General features: G+C 34.9%; 4 protein-coding genes and 1 non-coding gene across 6 annotated transcripts; 2 read left to right on the forward strand and 3 right to left on the reverse strand.

Annotated features, from left to right (window-relative positions):
- Positions 1 to 5,401: 5,401 nt before the first annotated feature.
- T05D4.2 (F-box associated domain-containing protein) lies at positions 5,402 to 6,765 on the reverse strand. Its single transcript, NM_067402.5, has 2 exons — positions 6,619 to 6,765; positions 5,402 to 6,450 (listed from the first exon to the last, which is right to left on the reverse strand). The coding sequence occupies exons 1-2, from the start codon at positions 6,717 to 6,719 to the stop codon at positions 5,607 to 5,609; spliced, it is 945 nt and encodes a 314-aa protein (NP_499803.1). The 5' UTR covers positions 6,720 to 6,765; the 3' UTR covers positions 5,402 to 5,606.
- A 263-nt stretch (positions 6,766 to 7,028) lies between these two features.
- Positions 7,029 to 8,620, reverse strand: aldo-1 (Fructose-bisphosphate aldolase 1). The gene is made up of 3 exons (NM_171235.7): positions 8,509 to 8,620; positions 7,933 to 8,408; positions 7,029 to 7,693 (listed from the first exon to the last, which is right to left on the reverse strand). The coding sequence occupies exons 1-3, from the start codon at positions 8,600 to 8,602 to the stop codon at positions 7,166 to 7,168; spliced, it is 1,098 nt and encodes a 365-aa protein (NP_741281.1). The 5' UTR covers positions 8,603 to 8,620; the 3' UTR covers positions 7,029 to 7,165.
- Positions 8,621 to 10,556: 1,936 nt separating this feature from the next.
- On the reverse strand, positions 10,557 to 14,130 carry exc-12 (Protein PNS1). The gene is made up of 9 exons (NM_067404.6): positions 13,954 to 14,130; positions 13,510 to 13,641; positions 13,323 to 13,379; positions 13,163 to 13,263; positions 12,593 to 12,713; positions 12,042 to 12,547; positions 11,543 to 11,683; positions 11,338 to 11,445; positions 10,557 to 10,829 (listed from the first exon to the last, which is right to left on the reverse strand). The coding sequence occupies exons 1-9, from the start codon at positions 14,053 to 14,055 to the stop codon at positions 10,637 to 10,639; spliced, it is 1,461 nt and encodes a 486-aa protein (NP_499805.2). The 5' UTR covers positions 14,056 to 14,130; the 3' UTR covers positions 10,557 to 10,636.
- A 406-nt stretch (positions 14,131 to 14,536) lies between these two features.
- On the forward strand, positions 14,537 to 16,208 carry T05D4.6. Its single transcript, NR_052836.1, has 3 exons — positions 14,537 to 14,914; positions 15,398 to 15,598; positions 15,966 to 16,208. It is a non-coding gene; the product is annotated as an Unclassified non-coding RNA T05D4.6 (non-coding RNA).
- Positions 16,209 to 19,864: 3,656 nt separating this feature from the next.
- osm-7 (uncharacterized protein) lies at positions 19,865 to 24,345 on the forward strand (the record flags this gene model as incomplete). Of its 2 annotated transcripts, NM_001268280.3 has the most annotated exons (12): positions 19,865 to 20,141; positions 20,690 to 20,862; positions 21,076 to 21,247; positions 21,366 to 21,505; positions 21,661 to 21,749; positions 21,855 to 21,966; positions 22,027 to 22,077; positions 22,128 to 22,340; positions 22,674 to 22,840; positions 23,200 to 23,307; positions 23,353 to 23,455; positions 23,850 to 24,345. In NM_001268280.3, the coding sequence occupies 12 exons, from the start codon at positions 19,887 to 19,889 to the stop codon at positions 24,220 to 24,222; spliced, it is 1,956 nt and encodes a 651-aa protein (NP_001255209.1). The 2 variants fall into 2 exon arrangements, with proteins under 2 accessions (NP_001255209.1, NP_001255210.1); NM_001268281.3 differs by lacking the exons at positions 23,200 to 23,307; positions 23,353 to 23,455 and having other exon boundaries at positions 19,887 to 20,141; positions 23,850 to 24,163.
- Between the last annotated feature and the right edge of the window lie 107 nt (positions 24,346 to 24,452).

A 24,452-nucleotide genomic window follows, 5' to 3' on the forward strand; every position in this document is an offset into this window, starting at 1 on the left:
GGGCGAAAATGTGTTTACCACGTCATTTGATCGAAAATGCAATTTCTCTATCAAATTGAAATTGATGAGATTCCAGAAGAAATCTGAATTGGGAGAACGGAAATAGATGTTTTTGAAGGAAGACATTTGAATTTGGGATTTTTTAAATGAACGTTTTTAGGTTAGTTGATGGGGTTTATGAAAAAATCGAATAATGACTTACAATTTTATAGGAATGTTGATGTAAATCATTATTGCGACTTTAACAAACAAAAAAACTATTTTTAAAATTAGAAAAAAAAATTATTCATTTAATATCGCAAAACGTATGTATTTATAAAACATTTTTTTATGATGTTTGTTTTTTCCTAGAAACTGATGCCCAATGTGAATTTTCTATTTTTTTTGTTCAAAATTTTAAATTTTAATTTTCATAATAACTATTTAAACAAATATTGTAGTGAAAGTTACCGAAATTTTAAAAATCACGATCTCTCCCGAATTTTACATTCCCCCTAAAACCAGAATAAATCCTTTTTTAAAACTTTTTTTTAAAACAAAAATAGATATTTGTAAGATGAATAAAAATTGAAATTTTAAAAAACTATTTTTCTCGTAGCTTTGCACGAGGAATATACCAATGTTCTCTAAGAGATCACAAAGGGATCACCATGTACCATGGTTTTTTTCTGCAGAAGAACAGAGGATCAAATAAGACCTATCATTAGATGATAGAAGAAAAATCAGCGATCAAATTGACACGACCAGAAAAACAATTTCAATTTTGAAAAATATACACCCATTTTGGGTTGAACATTGTACATTCGCAGGAGGTAAACACTTCAAGAAATGACGATATCTTGTTTTATGTCTTTAAATAGATCGCAATACATTTTTTAAACTAAGGGAATTTATGTAAAATCCAGAAAATTGTCTAAAATTAATGTTGAATTGTTACATTTTGTTATATCGTTTTTTGACAAAATTTAATACTTCCCCATAATTGTTTCTAATTTTTCTGATTGTGAGGAAAAATTTCAACATTTTGGGCTATTTCAATTAATGTAAAGCAAGTTGAAATATTTCTGAATTTCCCAAAAAAAGTTCTCAAACAAAAGTCACCTGATGTTCTAAAAATAAGAAAACTAGGCAGTTAAAAACTCTTAGAAGAAAAATAGTCTGGACGGAGGTTATAAGAGGGGACAGTAGGATTAATCACTAATCGCACCTGGAATTCTTCTTTTTTTGGAGAGAAACAATGTGAATAGGGGAGTAAACAAGGTCGAACACAAAAAGGCTTCTCAAATTGTCAGGGAAATTTTTTGTTTAGTTTCGTTGACTAAAAATGACCCGAAACGACCGAATTTTGAAATGTATTTTTGGCAGATCGAAACTTTAGAATAATGCCAAAATTAGCAAAAAAATGTCACTGCAGTCGAACATTTTTATTTTATTAAATTATCATTCTTAGTTTTCTTTTGCCTTTTTTCAAAGTTTTGAATCGAAATAAAAGATTTCTCAGATACAATAATTTGAAGCAAAAACTCTACCCTCACTTTAAAGAAATTTGAAAAATTATGCATTTTTGTAGAATTTTCCATGTTTTTTAAAAACTAAAAATCGATAATGCTAAGAATCATAAGATAGATCGGAAAAAGTATCTTAGATCACTGAACCCATCAAAATAAAAAGAGGTCGGAAATGAAATGAGACGAACACGTATGAGCGATGAAAAGAAGGCACTACTGACTACAACTTGTTCATTTCTAACAATTATTAGTTTTCGGGATTCGCAGTGTCCTTGGCCTTTCAAGAATTTGAATATATTGGAGTAGGAAGTTCTTGTTGGCAACTACTGGGTAATTAGCCACTTAAATGTACTTGTGAGGTCAGAAGCTTGAACCACTTGAGTATGGTAATTAATATTGGGGTTGTAACAAGTTTTTCAGCTGGGAAACTGTCAAAATGTCAGAATTTTGGGTAATTTTTGTAGATTTTTCAAATATTTTTCTAAAAAACTCTAAATTTTCTCTAAAATTACTAAAAACTCTTTAAAAAAATATATTTAAAACACAAAAATAATAATTTTTTGGAAAATTGAAAAAAAAACCTAGAAAAGAACGTTTTGCGAAAAAAAAATGACAGGAAATTTTGAAATCTTTCTTTCAAAAAACTTAGTTCTGGAAGTTAATAGTTGTTGTTTCATTGAATTTTGAAAGATTTATCAAAAAAGTAAAGCCTTTGAAACATGATAATTTTAAAAAAATTAGCGTGATGAAAAAATGTTAAAAACTAAACACATCTCCAACCAGGTAACAAATTTTTAAGAAAAAAAACTAGTTTTTTCTTCCGTCTCTCAAACTCCAGGCAGACCACCACTGCGGCATTAAGATACCAATCTAACTAATTTTTGTTCGAAATTGTAGAAAATAGGACTATATGATATGTTAGATCGATTACTGTTTTATGGGGTGAGTGATTTATTAATTGCATTTTAAATTGTGGAAGGAGTGATTATGTTAACGGGACTGGGAATTTGAATGGAAATGTGAGCTTTTGAAAATATAGGAAATTTCGGAAAAAGTACTTTACTGAAACCTTATAGAATGGAAATTATTCTTGAACATTTGCTTGTAACTAGAATATATAGTGAGCCAAATTTTTAAATACTTAACATATTTGCGGAGAAAACAAAGAAACAAAGTGCCGTCTCTACTTTTTTCGAGAAAAAAAAACTTAATATTAGTGTTTTGGCAGTTGTGCATCAAACAGAAAGTTCCAACTCAGTCAAGGGTAAATCTATACGATAAAATCTCTACTGTTTTCAGACGTTACAGACAATAACTGATCATATGATACCGAAAAAGTTCAAATAGGTGAGTGTGTGTAACATTCTACCAAAATAAATAATTCACATTTAACATAATTTTTTCATTTATATAAGCCATACAGGCAATATTTTAAACCATTTAATAAATTGGTCTACATCTACTTTCACGAATAAGAGAATTCGCCAAATGTTGACGTCATTTGAATTAGTTATATAACTACAGTTCGGGTTTAAAAAATTGAAAAAGAATGAAAAATCTACCAAAATAATGGTTTTTTTAGTATTGGATTTACCATTTCTTCACGACAAAAAATATTTGTGGTATTTTTTAAAATAAAAGTAAGTCACAAAAACCGTGTGAAAGTGCGACAGAAACTAATGCGCGAACCCCTCCTCGCTAAAAGATCAACGCCTCCAGGAAAGAATCAGAGCGGTAAGTTAGTCGTAGTTACCACTACTAAAATTAGACGTGAAGTGGTGGTTGAGGAAATGGGATGGAAGGAATAAGTTCAAGGTTTTAAAATTTGTGCTTTGATCAGAACAATTTTTTAAATGCTTTGAAGTCTTAACAAAACTTTAGAAAAATCCGAAAAATCCACCATTTCTCATGTAGGCAACAATGTGGATAAAATAATATGACTAGAAAAATTTATAAAATTAAAAATATAATTCGAAATTTAGTATACTTTCAGGTGCGGCAAAAATTAAAATTGACAGGTCACTTTAAAAATCACTAAAAACCCAAAAAGTATGTAAACCCTACTTCGAAAAGTTGTTATGAAAACGTTTTTTTGAGTTTTGAGTTTTCGCTCAAAATCTCAAAAATCAATGCAAAAGCCACCAAAAGAAGTTCCAAAAGCCTCCCGTTAGCCTAGAACACTGATTTTCTGCACTTCTCTAGCGACCTCCTATTCTATTTCATTCTCATTCGTTTCTATTTCGTAAATTCTGTGTTTTTGAAGTATTCAGCATTATACATATCGAGAACCAGCTTTTTTGGCAGTGTATGGATGATTCACTTGAAATTGTATACATCAAGCAAGGCATACATAGTAGTATTAGCTTTAGCGAACTCGTTTTTTTATTTTACTGTTCAACTGACATCAGATTTGCCCAGTCAATGGCAAAAAGTCAGAAATGGACGTTGGGTTTGTGTTGTTGCCAACGCCATTTGGAAAGGAATGTTTTTATGGGCATTCTGTGAAATTGTATGCAAATTAGGCGCGGATACGGTTCGCCGTCGTTGTCACAGGAAATTTATGGCCGTATATAAATTTTGCTAGGTTAGATTAGTGATGGAATAGATGAATGATACGGGGGAAAATACTTTGATTATTTTGTTTCTAGTTAGAGATGCTCAATGCTCAATACATGAATTAACAATCGTTTTCCAGAAAATTCTAAGAAATTTAAGGGTGGAGTACCGAAAATTAATCGATTTTAATAGAAAAATTTAATGAAATTCAGAAAACTCGACAAGAACTCTGTTTTCTTTGCACTCTTGACAACAATGTTTAAGAAAACACAAAAACTTCGCGGCCTAATTTCAATAAAAACACAAGAAACAAGTGTCTCCATTTTCTTTTTCGACTGTGTCATGGCAAAATTCATTTTTCTCTCTAAAGTCATGTCGCCGATCATGTTCAAGGTTTTTCGGTTTAAATGACATCATTTTTAATTGAAAGTGTAGCTTTCTGTGGAAAAAAGTACATAATTGACTCATTTTTCAAAAAAATATATTTAAAAAAAAACTAAAATATGAGGTAGAAAATGAGGAAGCCGTGCGCAACGCGGGGAGAAAATAGCGAAAGTATTCGGAATCGGGTCATGATTCGGAAGAGAGAATATCCCAAGGATTTTCTCTGTTTTCTCTACGTTTCGTGGCTATATTCTCTCGATTTTACGGTTTTTGCCGGCCTATTTACTGTAATACTTCGGATTTAGCACGGAATTCTCTAATATCTGAATAAAATTGGGGCTTTTCTTGGAAATTTTACAAAAATTACGGCAAACATTTAAAAGTTAACAAGTTAAACTCAGAATGACTTGTTAAATCATCAATAATGCCTCGAAAACAAATTCTCAAGTTCGACAAAGAGGAAAACTACTCGGAAATGCAGATGCTATCTATTTTAAACAGCAAAACGGTTATAAAACAACGAAAAGTACATATTTTCACAATAAAATAGAGAAATCATAGAAAAATGAATGAAAATCGAAGAAAATGGAGAAACAAAGCCTGAAAAGGTTTAAAAAAATAAATGTCTTGCTCGCAAATAAAGTTCGCGACGAGACCTGATTTGTAACTTTGAGCGATGCGCCTTTAAAGTGTACTGTAGTCATTAATGTTATGAAATGCAATACAATTGGTATTATTTATTTTGAAAGTGATATAGAATTAAAATTTTTAATTAATTAAAAAAAATACCAATTGAACTTAAAAGACCCTAGAAAATTTTAAAAAACCCGCTAAAATGCTTTCGTGAAAAAACCTGTGCTGAAATAGAGAATACAGAAATTTTTTGATCGTGTCGAGACCTGATACCGTATTAAACGAATTTTTAGTCAGAAATTGAAAAAAAAACGCTTCACGTTGCAAGAGTAGGTGAACATGTTTATTGTAATAAAAGGATATTCAGAATTTACACTTTTTGGCATATGTGAATTGAAATAGTAAACTTTAAGAAGAGTGTTATATCACGAAAATTAAAAAGAGAAACATACATAGCTTGTTTTTCGGAAAGCATAAATACAATGAAAAAAATATCTACTATTCGCCAAAAAAATATTTAAAATTTTATCTCATTATGAGCTTTTTCAGTCCATTTTTCTCCAAGATGTAGAAACAGACTCTCTTTTCATTATCCCGCGTCAGAATAACGTTACCCTTCGCATCAATCACATGAGGTAACTTGCTAAGAACCGCCTTAGGGGACTTGATCGGAGTCATCAAAGAAGTCAAATTCTCATTTGTTTCCATTTTCATCCAACTCAAAATGAACGTGCTTAGCTCCTCGTCAGTGAAATCAGTGTCGTTTGCGATGATATCAGTGCACTCCAGCTTCATAAGTTGCTTGATGCTAATCCATTTTGTTTGAGAGCTCAAGAAGTACTTGGCGCGGACTGGGATGTCGTAAGGAAATATTTCAGCGGTATCCAAGTGGAACTCGACGCTATCGGTGATATTGACAGTTTGGAGTAAATAGAGCAAATCTTCATTTACCACATTGCTCCCGAAAATGTTAACGTCTGGAATGTCCTTTCTAATTTTGGCAAGCCAATCGATGATTTCTCGGTTTTGCTGGGGAAAGGCGTCCAGTGAGAAGTTGATCGTATGAATTGGAAAGTCTAGTACATTAGTTACGTTCTCCGTCCACTTCTTTAGTCCTTCAATCTTATCTTCTGAATACATACGCGTAGTGTAAACCTTGAGAAATTCAATGACTCGCATCTCTCCAGGAGTTGGCGGAGCATTCACGGTAGATTGGATCTGGTACTCCCAACAACGGTCTAGACCCTTCACACGAACACGTGGCTCAGAACAGATATCGACTGCGATTTCATAGCATTGACAGTGGTTATTCTTTGTGTATGAATGGGCGGAAGTTAGGTGCTCCGGGGATTTTAAGGCATAGTCCATCCTGGAAATGTTTATATTGGTTTTGTTTGATTTATTCGTTTGACTTTTAAAAATCTCGGTTAGTCGATTTCTGAAGATCAAACAACTTGGAAAACAAAAACAATCCAACGACAGGGTGTAACACATTTACTATTGGAAATTTAGAAAATTTAGTTTTAAAAACACTTACATTTCAAAAGGGTTCTTGGCAGCCAAGGTATCCTTTTCAGTTGGCGGACCATAGTACTTGGTATAGAAGATCTCAGATCCTCTCACTTCGCGGTAGTACATTGCAATGGACAAATGAATGGCTGTAATGCGTTGCGAATAGTGTGCAACTGGTTAGATATCGATCTGAAAATGTGCATCGCACCTGCCCAAGGTTAAACGGCTCCACTGGGAAATTGTTCTCTCGCACTTACACTAGGCACCTTCTGTTCTCAACAATTGAGCAGACACATAAACCTACAAGGAATAGTGAGTAGTAGAAGACATCTTGACGTCATCACTATGAATGCATCGCGACGAGCCATCGCTCAATTGTCTGTCTGCTTGAATCAAATGTTCCAAAGATACATCTCTCTTTAATTGTGCATTCGTATCTACCAAAGATTTATTAAATCCGAAGAGACTTAGAGAAGCAAATAATGACAATTAAAGGGGTATACAGACACATAATTCTACGTGCGTTGAATAGTTTTAAAAAATGAGAAAAAAGAGATCCTGAGCGTGGCCATTTAATAAGAATGATTGGCGACGAAGAGGGATTGGGAAGCGGCTGCGTCAGCTGAAGCATCCCCGGTGTATTTTCCGACAGAGGCAAGGGAGTTGACCTGAGCACGATGGAGCAGGACTTCTTGGGCGGCTGCGATGTTCTCGTCCTTTCCGGCCCACTTGGCGAGACAGGAGGCTTGAAGAGCACGTCCATAGGAGAATGTGAGGGCCCATGGCTTCTTTCCGCTCACTTGATTGATGGCGTTCAAGTTCAATGTGGCATCCTCTTCGGATTGTCCACCGGAGAGGAAGACGACTCCTGGAACGGCGGATGGGACTCCGCGTTGGAGGGCGGTGACGGTGGCGAGTCCGATATCGGCATTCGATGGCTTCTCGCCGGTGAATGATTGTCCGGAGGTGACCATGTTTGGCTTGAGGAGGGTTCCCTCGAGGAAGACGTGATGCTCGTTGAGAGCGTGGTACACATATGAGAGCACGGTCTCGGTGATCTTCTGTCCGCGAGCCAAGCAGTGTTCACCGTCTGGGAGGATCTGAAATGATAACTAATTAGAGTGCCAATTATATTTTTTTTACAAAAAAAAAACTGCTGCGAGACCCAAGTAACGGACGTGGCATTAACTTGGGTTTTGCATCGAATATTAAAATTTTCTGTGAAAACCGTTCTAAGTATTACATTCAAGCCGATCTACGACTACATCCCCCCAAAAGGAACTTAGGTGGGTAGGTACCAGTGCTGTGCGACTCTCGGCTCTCGACTCTCGGTAATTACCTCTGGCTCAACAATTGGTACAAGTCCATTTTGTTGGCAAATTGAAGCATAGCGAGCCAAGTTGGAGGCAATTTCCTTAAGAGCAGTCACTGATGGAGTCGTAGATGAGATCTTGTGCACGCATCTCCACTTGGCGAACTGTGCTCCGTCTTTCTTGTATTGAGCGCAACGAGCATTCAAGTCATCCAATCCCTGAGTGGTTCCCTCTCCGATGGTTCCGGCCATTGGGACGACACCCTTGTCAACCTTGATTCCTGGAATGATTCCTTGCTCCTGGAGAAGAGCAGTGAATGGCTTTCCGTCGTCGGTCTTTTGGTAGAATGTCTCGTGGAACATGATGACTCCCGAGATGTACTTGTTGAGGTCGGCTCCGGCGGTAAACAGAAGTTGACGATACTTGCGGCGGTTCTCCTCGGTGTTCTCGAGTCCGATGCTGTTAAGACGCTTGTCCATGGATCCGGTGGACTCATCGGCGGCTGCAAATTCGAATTTCAGGGAGATTGGAGAGATTAGAGATTAGATTTGTAACACACAAAATGCCAAATTTTGTTTCCCAAATTTAATATCGTTACTTACCGAGAATTCCCTTTCCTGGGGTGACGATGGCGTTGGCGATGGAGCGGAGTTCGTCCTCCTGGGCCTTGGTCAAGAATTGCGAGTAAGAAGCCATTTTAGAAAATGAAGTTGCCTGAAAATGTGCAAGAGTGAAGTCGGTGAAAAACAAGGGCCGCTGATAAAAGTGAAAAGAGCCGGAGCTTTCTCTCTCGCGCCAAACGAATCGATGGCACCGCCGAGAAGGGAGACGGAGAGCCCCTGGCGAGAGAGCAAGAGTGTGTGAGAAGCCGTGCAGAGTGGCGAGAGGGAATTGAGGGGCCCTACGTGATTTGCACGAAATTTTGTGAGAAGTAAAAGAAGAAGAACTGCTGTTGGAGCAGAACGTGAGAAATAGTTTGAAGAAGCGAGAGGAGCAGGAATTGCCAAAGTCTTGAACTTTTCAACGTTGGAGGATTTGATTTGATTTGGTTCACGGAAGCGTGCGGAGATATGAAGATATGAAAGTTGAAATTGCTTTTCAGACATATGCCTCTGGCGTACTTAGAGCAGCCGGGCTATGAGCTCGAGCCTAGTTTAGGACTCATTGGAGTAGTCTGAAATTGAAATAATGTAAAAGAGATTACGAAATTTGGAATGATGCAATCGTTTTTCAGAGGAATCGACCCTACTTGGCACATTTTGTTTTTTTTTTTTAATTCGAAAATGAGCCAACTTGCCCCTACGATAAAAACACAATTTACCTAGTTTTCCAATATTATAGGGTTTAGACCACATAGTTATATTTAAAAAAAAACTAGAGTAAACTGCATTTTCGTTTGCCATATTCCGTAACTCGCTCTGTATTAATTATCAAAATAACTCAATTTTGTGTCATTTTACTCAATTTTTGGGGACAAAACCAATGGTTTTGGTCAAAGTTGTAATGTCAAAACTTTGGCATGTGCGGCAAATATCGAAATTTGCAGAGCTCGGAAAATTTAACAAATCTACTTTTTTGAAATTTGTCTTGCTCGGCAAATTCAGCAAAGTTACCGAGCTCAGCAAACGGCAAATTTGGCAAATTTGCCGTATACCCCTGCTCTGTTTATTCCCTGGGCATTCTCGTAAGACCTATAAGGCTACTATAAGTACGAGAACATGCGAGGCACGTACTAATAAAACAATTCAAAATCTACGACAAATCATGACAAAAAAAAACAAGAAGAGGATCTTATGTAAAACAAGCAATACATCTATGTATTCATTTTTGTAAATAAAATGAGCTTCTATGTCAAAACTATAACATGGGTACAACAAAAAAGACAGCGAATAGAAAACGACGTGATGTGAAAAAGATATTTTGAGAATGGCTATGTGCTTTTTTGCGTGAGATGGCAATATGGAGGAGGCATGATGCAATTGTGCGAATAGTGAGAGTTTAGAGAAAACGTAGAAGGGTTATGAAATTGTTTTTTTTTCTTCATGGACCCAGAATTTGAATGTGCACAAAGAAAACTTAACCATTGGAAATTTAGGTAGAATGCCTTGCAAAATCTATAAAAGCAACATCTTATCACGACTAACATATATATTCTTCTAATTTTCAGAGTTTGAATCAGAGGGGATCCGGAAATTTCAATTTCGGCAATTTGCCGGAAAAAATGGTTTTTGTCAAAATCTTTGAAAAAAAAATATTGGGAACTTAAAAAAAAAAGATGTTTGAAAAATGCGGGAAAACCGTAGCTCGGAATTGAGAAAAAGTTGTTACTGGCAAGTTTTAGAAGCTTTTGGAATGTAAAAAGTTTTAAAATTTTAACCAAGCGTATTCTCAATTAGCTGAAAATTTAAGCAATTCCAAAAAAAAAGCAACAAACTGTTTTGAAAAACTCGATTATCGAAAAGCTCTTCCTGTATATAGATAGATGAGAAGTGTAAGACGAACATAGAAAAAAGTATTTTCTCTAGGTAATGCTCTATCTGGCCATTTCCCACGTGAAATGCTCATGTCTGTCAAATGTTGACCCATAGTTGACAGTTGTTCTTTGTCTAAATGAATGTGGCCAATATTTTTGAGTTTAGAGTAAAATAAAAATGAAGAAATAGTTTTATTTTTTGAAAGAATTGGAGAAAAAGTGAAAAAGGGGAAGAGCGGAGAAAGTTGAGCAAACGTTCAAAACGCGGTTCTCTCGACTCGATTGCTGCCACTGGGATTTCGATTGTTGTCAAGTAAAAGTAAGGAATTCGTAGAACCGATTGACGAGGCAGAGAGTGTGGAGATTGGAGAGACGCAGAATACAAAGACAATCAATTGAAGGACCAATACGAGTAGTGACACCACTGCACACCCGTTTAAGAGGACTATTCTGCAAGGTTTTTTATTGGTTTAATTTTGAAGAACTGAGTTTTCTTAACTTTGGACAAGAGATTTTAAAATTGAAAACCAGAAAAGACGGTTTAAAATTTGACTTTTGCACCAATTTATTTTTGAATTATTTCAATTTGAATTTAGCGCAAAATTTTTTTAAACTGAAATTTGTAGCGATAAAGTTTTGGAAAACTTAGAATTTAAATTTTATGTCTAGTATTTTTTTGTTGAAAATTTAAATGTCCAATTTTATGCCTTTGCATCATCTTTTCTGAAATATTAAAATTTTAATTTTGCACTGATTTTCATGATTCTTCTCTAAAGTTAAAAAGTTTCACTTTTGCGCCAAACGTTCTTAAAAATAATTTTTAAAAATTAAATTCTAAACATTTTCGGATTTTTTTATTTGCTGCTGGAATGATTTAAACAGTGCATTTTAGAAGTCCCTTCAAAATTTCCCGAAATGCTAGAAATTCTAGTAAAAAAATTGAGTTCCCAAAACTCACCCAATTTCAATAGTAGATCCGGCAGTTTCAAAACTTTTCAATTCGTTAAAAATTGCAGAGATCCGTTCAGAAGTGAATAGTTCACTAGATATTGATAATATGCATATTCTGAAAATAAATTGTAGAAATTATAAAAATTTCAACAAAAATCTGGGTAAAATTTAATTAACTGAATAAAATTTTAAACAGAAAAAAACGAACGTACCCTTGGCCAATTATAGCAGCGAGCATCATTTGTGAGCAGTTTTGTGTCGCAACGATTAAAGAGAAAATTGCAACAATTACCACAAATACGAACACGATTGATTCTTTTAAACCATATGCATACATTGTTGAGGAATCAGATCTGAAACATTTAAATGTTGACAATAGTTTTCGTGTGTGTGTGCAAATTGTATCAATCAACCAAATAAGAATACCACGTGGTTAAAAGTGGAGTATCGCCATTGGGGATTTTGTCTAAATACACTTACAATCCAAAACGACCGTATATCATAATAAAACAATCCAAAAAATTTCCAAAATTATGAGTGGCAAACCTGAGTAATTGTCACTTTTTGACCGTAAATAAAAAATTTTGAAATTTTTTTTTGAAAAGTTATATTATGATATTCGGTCAATTTGTCACCATATGAGTTCAAACACTTTCCTCACAGGCGCTACTCTATGAAATTTACCCTCAAAAACACCAACAAAGCACTCACAAACTTCTTGTTCCAGTCAAATTGGTTTGTGCCATGAAAACTCCAATAACCGTGGTTGAAAGTGAAAACAGCACTGTCCCAAGGGAAACTGATATTGCTGTTAGTGACTTTTGAATCGTTTTTCTCATTAGATAAATGTTAAAAACCGTAACAACCAATGTGATAGCGGATAAAACAACTGTCGCAAAATAGATAAAACATCCAACTATCAGATTAATCACAAATTTTTCATCGGTGGCTTCTGGTTGCAAAACGTGCTCCATTGCGACTTTGTAGAAAAAGTCGTAGATTGCATTGAACCATAATGTTATCACAACTGAATTGAAAAAAATGTGTAAGAGCTGAGCAGATCTCCGGAGAAACGATGGGAACATCGGCCAGAAGCCGAAAAACGAACTGATGATTTGAAAGAAGGCTGGGATAATTGTAGAGAGCGCATTTTGTATGGAGAGACTCCGCATTGCTTCGGTAGTAGGCGATGTGTCGGATTTTTCGGATGGTGTTGGCTAAAAATTGAGTGTTACAAAAAACAATATATTATAAAAACTCACTTCCCAATTTTTCCTATCTGTTAAAAAGGAGGTGATGATTATTGCGATAGCAGCCAGCAATTCCAATAGTGGTAAAATACAGTATATGAGCATTGCAGGCCGTCGGTTTCCGTCTCGTTTCCTGTAAAATACTTTTACAAATTCGATCTTACAGTTTTCCATTGGAATGTTGAGTATCATCAGTGTCAGCGTTGTGAATCAAGCGCAAAAATCATTTTTGAAAACCGGAAATCGCCGGAATGGCCGATTGCCGGAAGTTTCCGATTGCCGCGCACCCCTGCTTTCAAGTCTTCAAGCAAATTTTTTTAACGTTTTTTTTTTTAGCAAACTGTATGAAATTTTGAAAAAAAGTTATATTTAAGCTTGATAAAACCTGATTTTTTTTCGTATTTGAAATGTTGTGTACTTTTCAATTAATCTATGCAGTTGCATATGTTTCCATGAATTTTAAAATAAACTCTACATTCATTTACAGTTGTTTTATTTTCAATTTTTTAAAATCACATTTTTAACACATTTTTCATTCATACGCTGTTTTCTTATTCATCAATGCCCCTCTCCCAAACGTACTTATTGTTCCTGGCCATAATAGGTCGTGAACTGTTGACCGATGTTGGGGTCTGTGTGGCAGGCTCTTCCGATTCATCCAGAAACTTGAATTGGTCGTAAATCTGTAGATTATTTGCATAACGTGTGTGTTTCTCCTTTGAATGCGTCATTGCTTGCTTACCGTTTCGAGCGCATTCTCCCCAAATGTATCAAACCGGCGTGATGTTGGACGACTGTTCTAGAATTTGGACAGGTTTTTGAGAATTTTACGTGAGGATATGAATTCTGCAGTAGGAATTAGACACATGAATGTTTTATTCGAAACAAAAAACATTATTAGAACTATTTTTTGAAAAGTCTAAAGTTACCTCTCCAACGCTATTATTGCCTTTCTGGAAAGTTCTTATTGGTTTAACACGTGGAATCGCTTGACCGATATACGGAGGCGGAGCCGGTCGGGAAACTTGCTCAATTTCTTCTTTTCGGCGGATGTATCGGATCTGAAAACGCTCGAATTTGAAGTTTAAAACAAAACAGACGAAGTTGGTGTTTTGAAGTTTGCGACTCTACACAAAACGACGACAGTACCCTCCGAAGTTTTCATAATGCGACTCGGAACCTGCCTAGACTTTATAATATGAATAATTGATCAAAACTAAAAATTCTCAATATTACGAAACCCTATAATATTCTCAGTGATTTTTACGAGGTTTTCGTGGTGGGACCCAAAAAAGTCATGACTACGTTTAATACAATGCTCTTGAAACTTTAGTCTGAAATGAAAATATTACAAAAAATTCAAAAAAGCTCACAGTATCCGATGGTTCCATAGTTGGTTGAGATGTGCGCATAATATGATTTGTACTCGAATCGGGCGAGTATTTTTTTTGTGGTTTCTGGTTTTCTCGGCTCATTTTGTAGGTTTCATGGTGGTTGAAATGTGTGTATTTGAGTTGAAGATAACAGGTTTCAAGTTGGAAATTTTCTAGCTAGAAAAAAATTAATTATGATTTTTGTCAGTAAGAGATGATAAGAAGAAGTGTAAATGTGAAAAATTAATACAGTCACGACTAGGTGTCTTGAAGTGTTTTAAAGATCCAAGAAAAGCTTCAAAATGAGCATAATTATGGCTTGACTTGAATAACTTACGGTCTCGTCGCAAAAACCTACAGTACCCCTACAGTTTGGATTTTTGGGGCTGGAAAATATACCTAGTCCTGAGTATACTTATTTTATAGCCCACAACGAATCAAAATTTTTCGAAAGGTTATCATCCAAATCCAAAACTAGAAAAGTGTGAAATTTTTCACCGGGAATTTTTGGAAAACTTAAAAAATTGGAAATTTCTTGCCAAAAGCTTTGAGAAAAGTATAATCATGACTAAGTTTGGATTAATTTGGGTCTCGTTGCAAAAACCTTCTGTACCTCTTGCAATACGAATTGTCGTGGTAGGGCTCAATGTGATCAGAATCTAGTCATGCTTGTACTTGTTTCGATGCTCGTGGAAATTTGAATTTGAATATTTTAAAATTAGATTTTGAAATCTAAAGTCTGAAACTCTAGACCCAAAATCTAAACCAAAAATTAATAGAAAAAGCTATTGAGAATCGATTAAAAGAGTATTTGTGGGGTGAGATGTATATTGTGTATAACAAGAAAAAGACAAAAAAGTGTCCGTTGCTTACTCTCTACACAACCGTGTAAATAGATCGATTCCGGACCGAATGGGGGACTAGAGAAAGTGATCGAAAAGACAAACAAAGCTGCTTCAAAGTAGGTGCGACACCCCTTATATATGTGTAGGATTAAGTGACAAGAGTGGGGACACATCTGGATTTTTTAACCCTAGCACTCGGAATTTTTCGGTCTGATTGAGCTGACTGGATTTAAAATTTTTCAATGAAAATGGTGGAAAAAAAACGTTTTAATTAAAAAAAAAATTTAATTGCAGGAATTTTTTGAAGAACATGTTTTTGAAAATATCGAAAACTGAAAAAGCATAATTTTTCAAGTTTCCAAGTAATTAAAAGTTTAGTTATACTTCGAACTAACAAATCCGAAAATTTGAAATTTGAAAAAGTTTAAAAGTTTTGAAATGTTAGTATTTATTTTAAATTTCTAGTAAATTGTACATAAATGAAAACCTGCAAAATCTGACAATGATAATGATGAAAATATGAAATTTCTAACAAAAAGTCTATTTCAAAATTTCAAATAAACGTTAGCTAAAAAATATATTGCAACAATTTTTTTCAGAGGACCCTAAAAATCGATATTCCTATTAGAAAAGACTTAATTGGAAATTCCAACAATCTGAGAAAGCATGTCTGCAACAACCGCCACAATCCTCTCTTACTATTAGAAGCAATTCTCGTGAATCGTTTTCCAATGCGAATAAAAAGTTGTCGGAGGAAACGCTGCCGTATATGCAACTACTAGCATTCAAAAAAGTTGTTGGTAAGTTATTGTAATAGTTGATGGAAAACTAAACAAGTTCACCTACTGCCTCCGCAACATTCTCCCCCTCGCTTCCCGGGAGGCGGATTACGGTATTATTGGCGTCCCCAATTCCAAAACACCTCTCTATTCCACGTGTTGTCTCTGCTATTCACGATTTGCATTTTGCGACCGGCAATCGACCGGCCGATTATAACGCTTTGTAGAAATGAAAGCCAATTTTTTATTAATACAGTTTAGGAAAAATTATTGAAAACTCAGAATCTGGAAGGAAATTAAAGATAATGTTTCAAATAGTTGAATTTAGCTTATCGAGAGCTTCACAATGAGTATAATTGTTACCTTTCTAGGTTTCGATAAATTTCAGTAAATTACCGATGTTGCCGAAATAGCTGATTCAATACATTTATCAGTTGCCAAACTACAAAAGCATAGATAAGATCCATGTCAGGGCTGTGCGGCATCCGGATTTTTTCGGCGAACGGCGTTCGCGTTTTTTCGGAATTTTTTGGTATTCTTAAAACCTTTGATGTTTTGTTGTTTTTCATTGTATTTTCTAAATCTAAATAATTCAATTCCAAAGTTTGATAAAGAGTGTGTCTTGGTTTAAATTTTCAAGCAAAGATCAATTTCATATTTAAACGACCAGACTGTTGGTATAGTCAAAAAAGGATCCCAGAGGCAAGAATGTTTCAAAATAGATGTATACATGGACAGCCATAGACAACATCTTTGAGGATTTTATGGTTTTATGGTAGGGTGACGATCAGGGCTGGGAATTTTTTGGTTTTTTTGTTTTTTTTTTTTTGGTTTTTTTGGTATTTTGACGAAAAATAGATTTTTTGGTTTTTTTGGTATTTTGGGACCAAAAAAACCAAAAAATCCAAAAAAAAAATGTTTACCGTGTATAGTCTCGACTCGAGACTATTATGTATTGAAATACATTAAAACATGTATTTTAACACAGTTGTGACGTCATAAATGTGTTTTGATACATTTTGCAACATTACTTGAATAACCCCATTAAAAATCAACTTAAGCATCAAAAATTTTTTGGTTTTTTTTTGGTTTTTTTTGGTTTTTCGAGAATTTCAAATTTTTTGTTTTTTGGTTTTTTTGGTTTTTCAAAAACTTCAATTTTTTGTTTTTTGGTCAAACATTTTTTTTGGTCCCAGCCCTGGTTACGATGTGTCGACTGAAAGAATATCTCTACTATATGGCTAATAATTCAGTATGACTACAATATTTGTAGATTTATGTTTCAACGGATGAATGTGAAAAACTTAATATATTCGATTAAAATTAAAAAAAAAACAACATTTTTCACAAATGCCGAAAAATACCGAAAAATGCCGAACATACTTCGGCACTGACCGATCTTTCGACCAACTTTTTTTACGGCGAACGGAATTAGCCGTTTGCATAAAACCCCCATCGAAACAAAAAACAATTGTCATTGTTGCCAAACTAGACAAAAAAAGACAAAAAATATTTCAGATGCCGAAGTAGGGGAAATTTTCAGGATCGAAACGTTGCTTGCATGCCAAAATTGCCGAAGTTGCGGAACCCCAGCTTTTCGGCAACATGCTAATTTTTCGCTTTTTTTCGTGCGAAATTGTGTATTTTGTAAACTTTTCGGCAATAAATTACATAAAATCTCTCCAAGTTAGGTCGATATCATTCACGTTTTTGTTGTAATGTATGTATTATATCAATTTTGTTCTTTAAAGAGAAGACGAATGAAAGAGGCAACTTTTTGATGAAAACGGGTTTTCGGTGCGATTTTTCGTAGACAAAAAGTTTTTCTGTGAAACTAAGAATAAAACTGACAATTTTGAAAAATTTTGTGATGTACTTGAGTTTTGTGCTTTATTTTGTATCATTAGTCTTTAATGATACGAGCTGCCAAGGCAATTGCTGCGACTAAAATTTTCAGAATTGGTAATTTAAAAAAAAACGAAAAAGATACGGTTACCAATTTGGCGTTTTTTTGTGTTTTTTTTTTTTTAAATATTCACAATTTTGTAGAATTAGAAATTGGTAGGGACGTATAGGGAATGCCCCATGATTTTTGAACTAGAACGCTCGTAATTGGAAAAAATGACGGCGATTTTGATATACTTGAAAATTAAGACATTTTGTTGAAATCTTTTTTTCTTAAAACTGAGTTATCAGTTTAAAGGAATTCAGAAATCTTGAAAGTTTCTGTCGTTTCCCACCGTTCCAATCTAAAAATAGCAGCCAAACTTTTGATCTGATAAGGCGTCTAACATGTTCTTCAAAGATTTCCGTGAAATGTTGCAAAGTTTAAGCCATTTGCCCTAATCAATCATTTGCGTACGTACTAGCACACCCACAGGTACATATGTAGGCTCCGCCCACTTTATCATCACCTCGTCAAACAGATCAGTTGAGGTGATTTCTGCCTGATCATACAGGAACGGAAGTTAGCTTTATTCTGCTTTTTATTACGCAATTCACATTTATTTTTGGACAGTTTTGTACTTAGATACATTTTATACTAAAACTGAAAAAAAATTGCACCAAAAATTAGCTATAACTTTTTTTGCAGATAATTTTTTAAGATAATTGATGTTTTTAAGATAGTCTTTAGGTTGAAAATTCATTTTTTTTAAATGATGGTAATATTCAAAAAATTAAAACTTTGTGATGTACTTGAGTTTTGTGTTTTAATTTGTTTCATATGTCTTTAGTGATACGAGCTGCCAAAGCAATTGCTGCGACTAAGATTTTCACACTAAAAATTTTTAAAAATTTTTAGATACATTTTATACTAAAACCGAAAAAAATTGCACCAAAAACTTGCTTTAATTTTTTGTAGATAATCATTGATGTTCTTGAGATAGTCTTTGGGTTGAAAATTCATTATTTAAAAATGATAATAATAATCAAAAAATTGTACCTAAAGTTATTTTTTGTAGGTACAATTGCTTTTGCGGAAAAAACCTTTAAAGTTAGTTCTGACAAATAGGTTAACGAATTTTTGGAAAAATTTATGATTTTTGAGTTATACAGACTGATCATAAAATTTTCTGTAATATTGTTTCTTGACAAATTTGTGGTGGTAGCATATACTTTTTTTTCATACATTTTATTCTATACGCTGATTTTAGTTTTATAATTTTGAAAAATATTTTATTCTCTTAATTATAGAATGGTACAGGTGAAATTTTGTGATGAAAAAAATTATTAAAAGGTATAAGTTTTAAAAACTAGATTTACCAAAAATATTTACTTTGACAATTAAACAGCTGGAATCTATTAATTTTGAAAATGTAGCAAATTTTAAAATTTAGAAATTAGAATGAAAATAGATAAATTGGATTCAAAAACAATTTTGTAATTTTTATTAAAATTTTTTATGGAAAATTAAATCTATTATGGCGTTCAACCTGCACCAATGCTCGAAAGTTTTTTAAACTACGAGTGCTAGAAAAATTAAAAAAGGATAAATTCCACTTTGTTTGTTGGCAACTCTCTGACAAATCCTGCAGTTTTGAGATACTGATTCTCTGATTCTGATTTCTGATTCTGATTCTGATTCTGAGAAAGGCGGTTTTCTTTTTTTTTTAATCTGTAAAACCAGACGTTTGGCATAAATGTGCCAATTGACAACATTTTGAAAATTTAAAGTGAAATATTTTGTTAGTTAACATTTTTCAAAAATAAAAGGTGGAAAGCATAAATAGTTTGGGTAATTTGTGTACACGCTCTTAATAAAAAATACATTTTTTTTCCAACTTTTGGAATTTTTTTTAGAACAATAATAAATTCGTTAATAAATTAACAAATTTTGTAGACATTCATCACTTACCCATCTGACTTGATATCAACTTTCTCTCCTTTCTTTCTCTGACAAATTTCTTATTTTCAAATACTCTCTCGCCCAGCCCCCTCCTGATCACCAAGGAGGTGAATAAGACAAAAAAGATTACAAAAATGGGTGATGATACCTCGTTTTTCGTATTCTACTTGAGAAATGACTTCATTTGTACATCTCAACCCGTTTCCACTTTCCATCTTTCTCCCCTTCCAATTTTACAGTGAAATGAAAACCAAAAATTGAGAAATTGAGATATTCACATTGTTCCCCTAATAATTTTTTTTGCACATTTTAGCACATTGCAAAAACTGTCATATTTGCCCTCAGCCCATTTCTTACTGGAACTTTGAACAAATTACGTTCTGACTCCCTTTTTTGAAACTTGGTTTTGAATTAATCTTGGAAAATTCACTTTTCGTTATTTTCAGCACCTAGAACAGTCAAATGAGATTTCGGAGCTTAGGGGCACTCAGTGTCCTTCTCTTATTTCTCCAACTGCCCGGACCTTCATCAGAATATGAGTTATCAATAAATCATGAAGAAGTTACTGATTCTGATAGACGAGTTCTTTTGGAAATTGCAAAAGCCGTTAAAAGAGTAAAGAGGAATCCGTTCAAAAGAGATGAAGGACGTTCCTCGGTGGATTCAGATTTGAGGCAAAAAGAGGATAATGGGGATGACAACGGAGGTGATGAAGAGGTAGGTCATTGATTATTAGAGTATTATTATTACGGGAACACAATATTCTGAGAATGCGTATTCTGCAACATATTTGACGCGCAAAATATCTCGTAGCAAAAACTACAGTAATTCTTTAAATGACTACTGAAAACTTTTATTTATCGATAAAGTTTTAAAAGAAAACACAAAAATGACAAAAAAAACGATAGAATATTATCGCTGTCACACTTCGAACAATTCATTTCAAAAGTCTAGCCCGTCAATCGACACAATCTCTACAGTTGTCATTTAAAGAATTACTGTAGTTTTTGCTACGAGATATTTTGCGCGTCAAATATGTTGCGTAATACGCATTCTCTAAATTTGTGTTCCAGTATTATTATTATTATTACTTTATTGTATTAGTTTCCAGAGAGGTTAACTCGTATTTCATTCAAATAATTTGGAAAAATAATTTTTTTTGTGCAAAAGGCTTTTTTTCCATTGCTTTTAATATTCAAAATTTATAGTTGAAAGAAAGTAAACCTCAAAATCCAACATTTTTATTACTTTTTTTTTCTTTTCAGAGCGAAGGAAAACCAGAAAACTTCCAAGGATCTGCAAACGATTATTGTGACAAATTTGAGCAGCACTTTTCATATTTTTGTGTCGGAGAGACCGACCAAACCGACAAAAATGCATATGTAATCAAGAAGTTCTGCCCGAGTTACAAGACAGCTTGCAAGCACAAGGCAGTAACGTACGCCAATTTTTTAGCTGACAATATTTCGTTGTCATTTATAGTTTTGAAAATACTCCGTTTAAGTTTTAACAAAAAAAAATCATACTATAAAAATTATATCCCAAAACTACCAGTAAGACCACAAAGTTTTCAACAAACTTTCAGTTTACAACTTTTGTGAAATTTCTTTCCCTGCAAAGACTGTTTCCAGCCAGAAAACCTAAATTTCAGCACCTCAGTCTCCTTAACCTCCTGGCCAACTGACCCATTTGCCAAAGAAATTACAGTAGCTAGTAGGCCTCTTCCTTCGACATCAGGAAGAACATCTCATTCAAGAAGGCGGGATAGTGATGAGGATTCTGATTCCGCGGAGGATGAGGAAGTTTATTATGCCGAACTTCGGGTAAGCGTGGACTTTTCAAGATACAGAAAATTTTAATTTTTCTGACAGTTTGTGAATTCAAGAAGTAGTCTTAGTAGCTTATAAAAAATAAAAGTTTGAACATAAAAAGAAATTTCAGAAAAGATATCCTTGTAAACCAGATTGTGACAAACGGATTTTTGCTCATTGTACTGAAGAATGCAAATGTGATTACATTTATCCAGTTGTGCAAAGATTCTGTAATCCACCCCCAATGCCAATGTTCCTAAACACTTGCAGGTAATATTTATAATGAAATTACCAAAAAATTCTAGAAGTTTCATGATTTTTCTAGAAAGTTAATTTTTATTAGAAAATTTGAATTTCCCGTTGGAAAATTGTGACAAATTTTGTTAGTTATAACTTCTGGCTGAGCTACAAATTCAAAATTTCAGGTTATGGTACCATGGATGTCCGAAATACGAGCGCTACCATTATGCTTCCCAATTTGTGTACTCTAAGGCAGAAAAAGGAAAAGTGTTGCGTAAGTGTGGCCTCTCGAATTATAACAATTTTAGGTTAATCTCATCGAATTTTGTCGAATTTTTTATAAATCTCTTCAAATTGTTATACTTTTCAAACTTTGCAGCTGGAAGTCCCGACCAAGCTTCCGTCAACCCTTACGGGCTCCCACAGCCGGCTCCACTTCGTAATCGAGCTCTCGCGTTGGCTCCAATTCGTCGTCAGAAGCGTGATGCAGAGTAATTTCCCTTTAACTTTTTTTGATTCTGTTGATTACATTGAACTTTTTTATCTTGCAGAAATGAAGATTTGGTGGTTCCCCCTCCAGTTCCTTCAGAGATTCAAGAAAGGTACATTTGACCACTGTACCATCATAGTCATTAAAAACAAAAACTTTCAGAGAAGCCTCATTGACAGCACCAGAATCCCGGGCAATTCTTCAAAATTACCGGGAAAATTTGAAGAGTGGGGAAAAGAAAAAACGTAGATCCCGAAGGAAGAAGCTACGAAGACGACGGCGGCATCGGCAGAGATTCAGTTTTGATAAGGACTTTGAAGAGATAACTACTACGAAGAGACCACCCACGCCGAGAGAATTGTGGCGGGCGCTCAAGTAAGTGCCTTTTTTGCCCGGTTTTGCCCGGATTTGCCAGAATTGAACAGTTTCTCTAAATTTCGTTTTGCCCGTGTTGCACTAACTTGTGCATCATATCCAATTTTGCCATTCTTGTTGGTTGAGCCCGTGCATAGTTTTGACCCGCACATGATCAAATTTCACCCTTTTACCAAGTTTTGCCAAATTTCTTTAAAAAAATAGTTTGTGTCCAAAATTGGGGGATTCCCGATCTTGCCAGATTTGCCTGTTTTTTGCTCGACTTTACCTACATAAATATGTTACTTCTCCAGTTTTCCCGAAAATTGTTCGCCGTACCGTTTATATTTCCAGACAACTAAATTCACTGACCTCTGGACCTGGAGCCGTCGGACTAAAAAGCTCGCCGGCAACGCTCAAAGGAGGAGGAGAAGCTCAGGGGGGCCTCGATGGACTTCTGGCATCAGTCACTCAACCACAACGCGAACGAGATGAAGCTGCACGACAATGGGCTACGGTTGGTAGGTATTATGGATAATTATTTAACTCTAACTGTGGCCTTAACATTTTATACTATTTTAAACCACCCTAACATCACCTAACTTTACTTTATTTGACTTTGACTTTGCCCTCCTTCACTCTGCTTTACTCTAATGTGTCCCAACCTTCCATCGCACTGACTTCGATCTACTTTGCCCGTGTTGTCCCAGTTTTACCCTGAATTTCATCTAATTTACCTGTTTGTTGATTAACTTTGCTTTAGATTTCTGTCATAACTTTAACAATTTTTGTGTGGAAGTTTTTATAAACCTACTTGTTTTCTTGATCAATGGTGTTGTAAAATTCCAATTTTGTCAAAAAAAAAAACACCAACGTTTAGACGCAAGACAGTTAACCGAAGATATTGTGCATTCGGTTGTCACCACCGAGAAGGATGCGGAGCATAAAGAAGCCAAGAAAGAAGCGGAACCAGAGCCAAACTTTGACAGTAAGAAAATGGGTTTCAGTACTTGCCAACGAAGATAATGTTCAGAGATTAAGCCGCGCACATTTGCCATGTCGTCGGTCGCGGCGACCACTGCTATAGTTGACGAACAGCCGGAAGTTCCAAAAAAGGCGTCAAGTGGGAGAGCCAAGTAAAATTTTTTATTAAAATTTGAACAACTGCGCTAAAGTACATGTGCTTGTATCAAATTTTGGCGCTAATGCAGAAATTGTTCTTGGTTATTCTATCTAAACGCTTAAGTTTACGTTAGCGCTCAAATGTAAAAGTTGCAAATGAAAACCAACATCTATATTTATGAACATATGCAACTTTCGTAATAATGTACAATTTTATTTTATGTACTGTAATCAGGTTAGCGCTAAGATTCCCTTCTCTAAGTCTATATCCAAAAACTTCACGATCATATTCGAACATATGCATAAATACTTAAAAATTCAAATGCTCTTATGCTCTTTGAATTTAGGCAGAACTTGAGAGTTAACGTTGAATAGCCAGATTTTTCATACCATTATTTCAACTTGCAGAGCCCACCAAGGAAACATCCCAATCCTTCCATCAGACGCCACGTTCGCCGCACAAGGCAGTGGAGACGACACCTTCCGTGCTTTCGACGGACTCTCCGATTCCAGAGGACTCGTCCACACCCCGCGGAGCAGATCGCCATTCACCAAACCTGGTCTCTGGGAGCCCAATCCAGCAGATCCACATTCTAGAGATCCCGCAAACAAATACTGGTATCATCCCGAGTCCGTCGGAGTCGACTGGCTCAATGGTCAGCTTCAATGGGGAGGTCATTGGGCTGTACCTGCCGCCGGAGCAGGAGGCACTGCTGGAATGAGTGCAGTGCATTTCCCAACTATAGGATCTTTCTTGAACATTCCTGATGATTACGATTAAGTGTTTAGGAATCGATTAAATTGTTTCTTTCAAGCAAAAACAAATCAGGGACCTTATTTATTTTGTTGTTGTTTTTTATTTTTTTGACCCACTTTTTGCCTGTACATAAATGATAATTTTCTCATTATTTTACACAAAGTGTCACACAATTTGCGCGCGGCGCAGATAAGGCCACGCCAACAAGTTAATTTTTGTTTCATTAAAAATCGTAACCCTTGAGAAACTAAACG

Source organism: Caenorhabditis elegans, chromosome III, assembly GCF_000002985.6.
Source record: "Caenorhabditis elegans chromosome III".
NCBI classification, from domain to species: domain Eukaryota; kingdom Metazoa; phylum Nematoda; class Chromadorea; order Rhabditida; family Rhabditidae; genus Caenorhabditis; species Caenorhabditis elegans.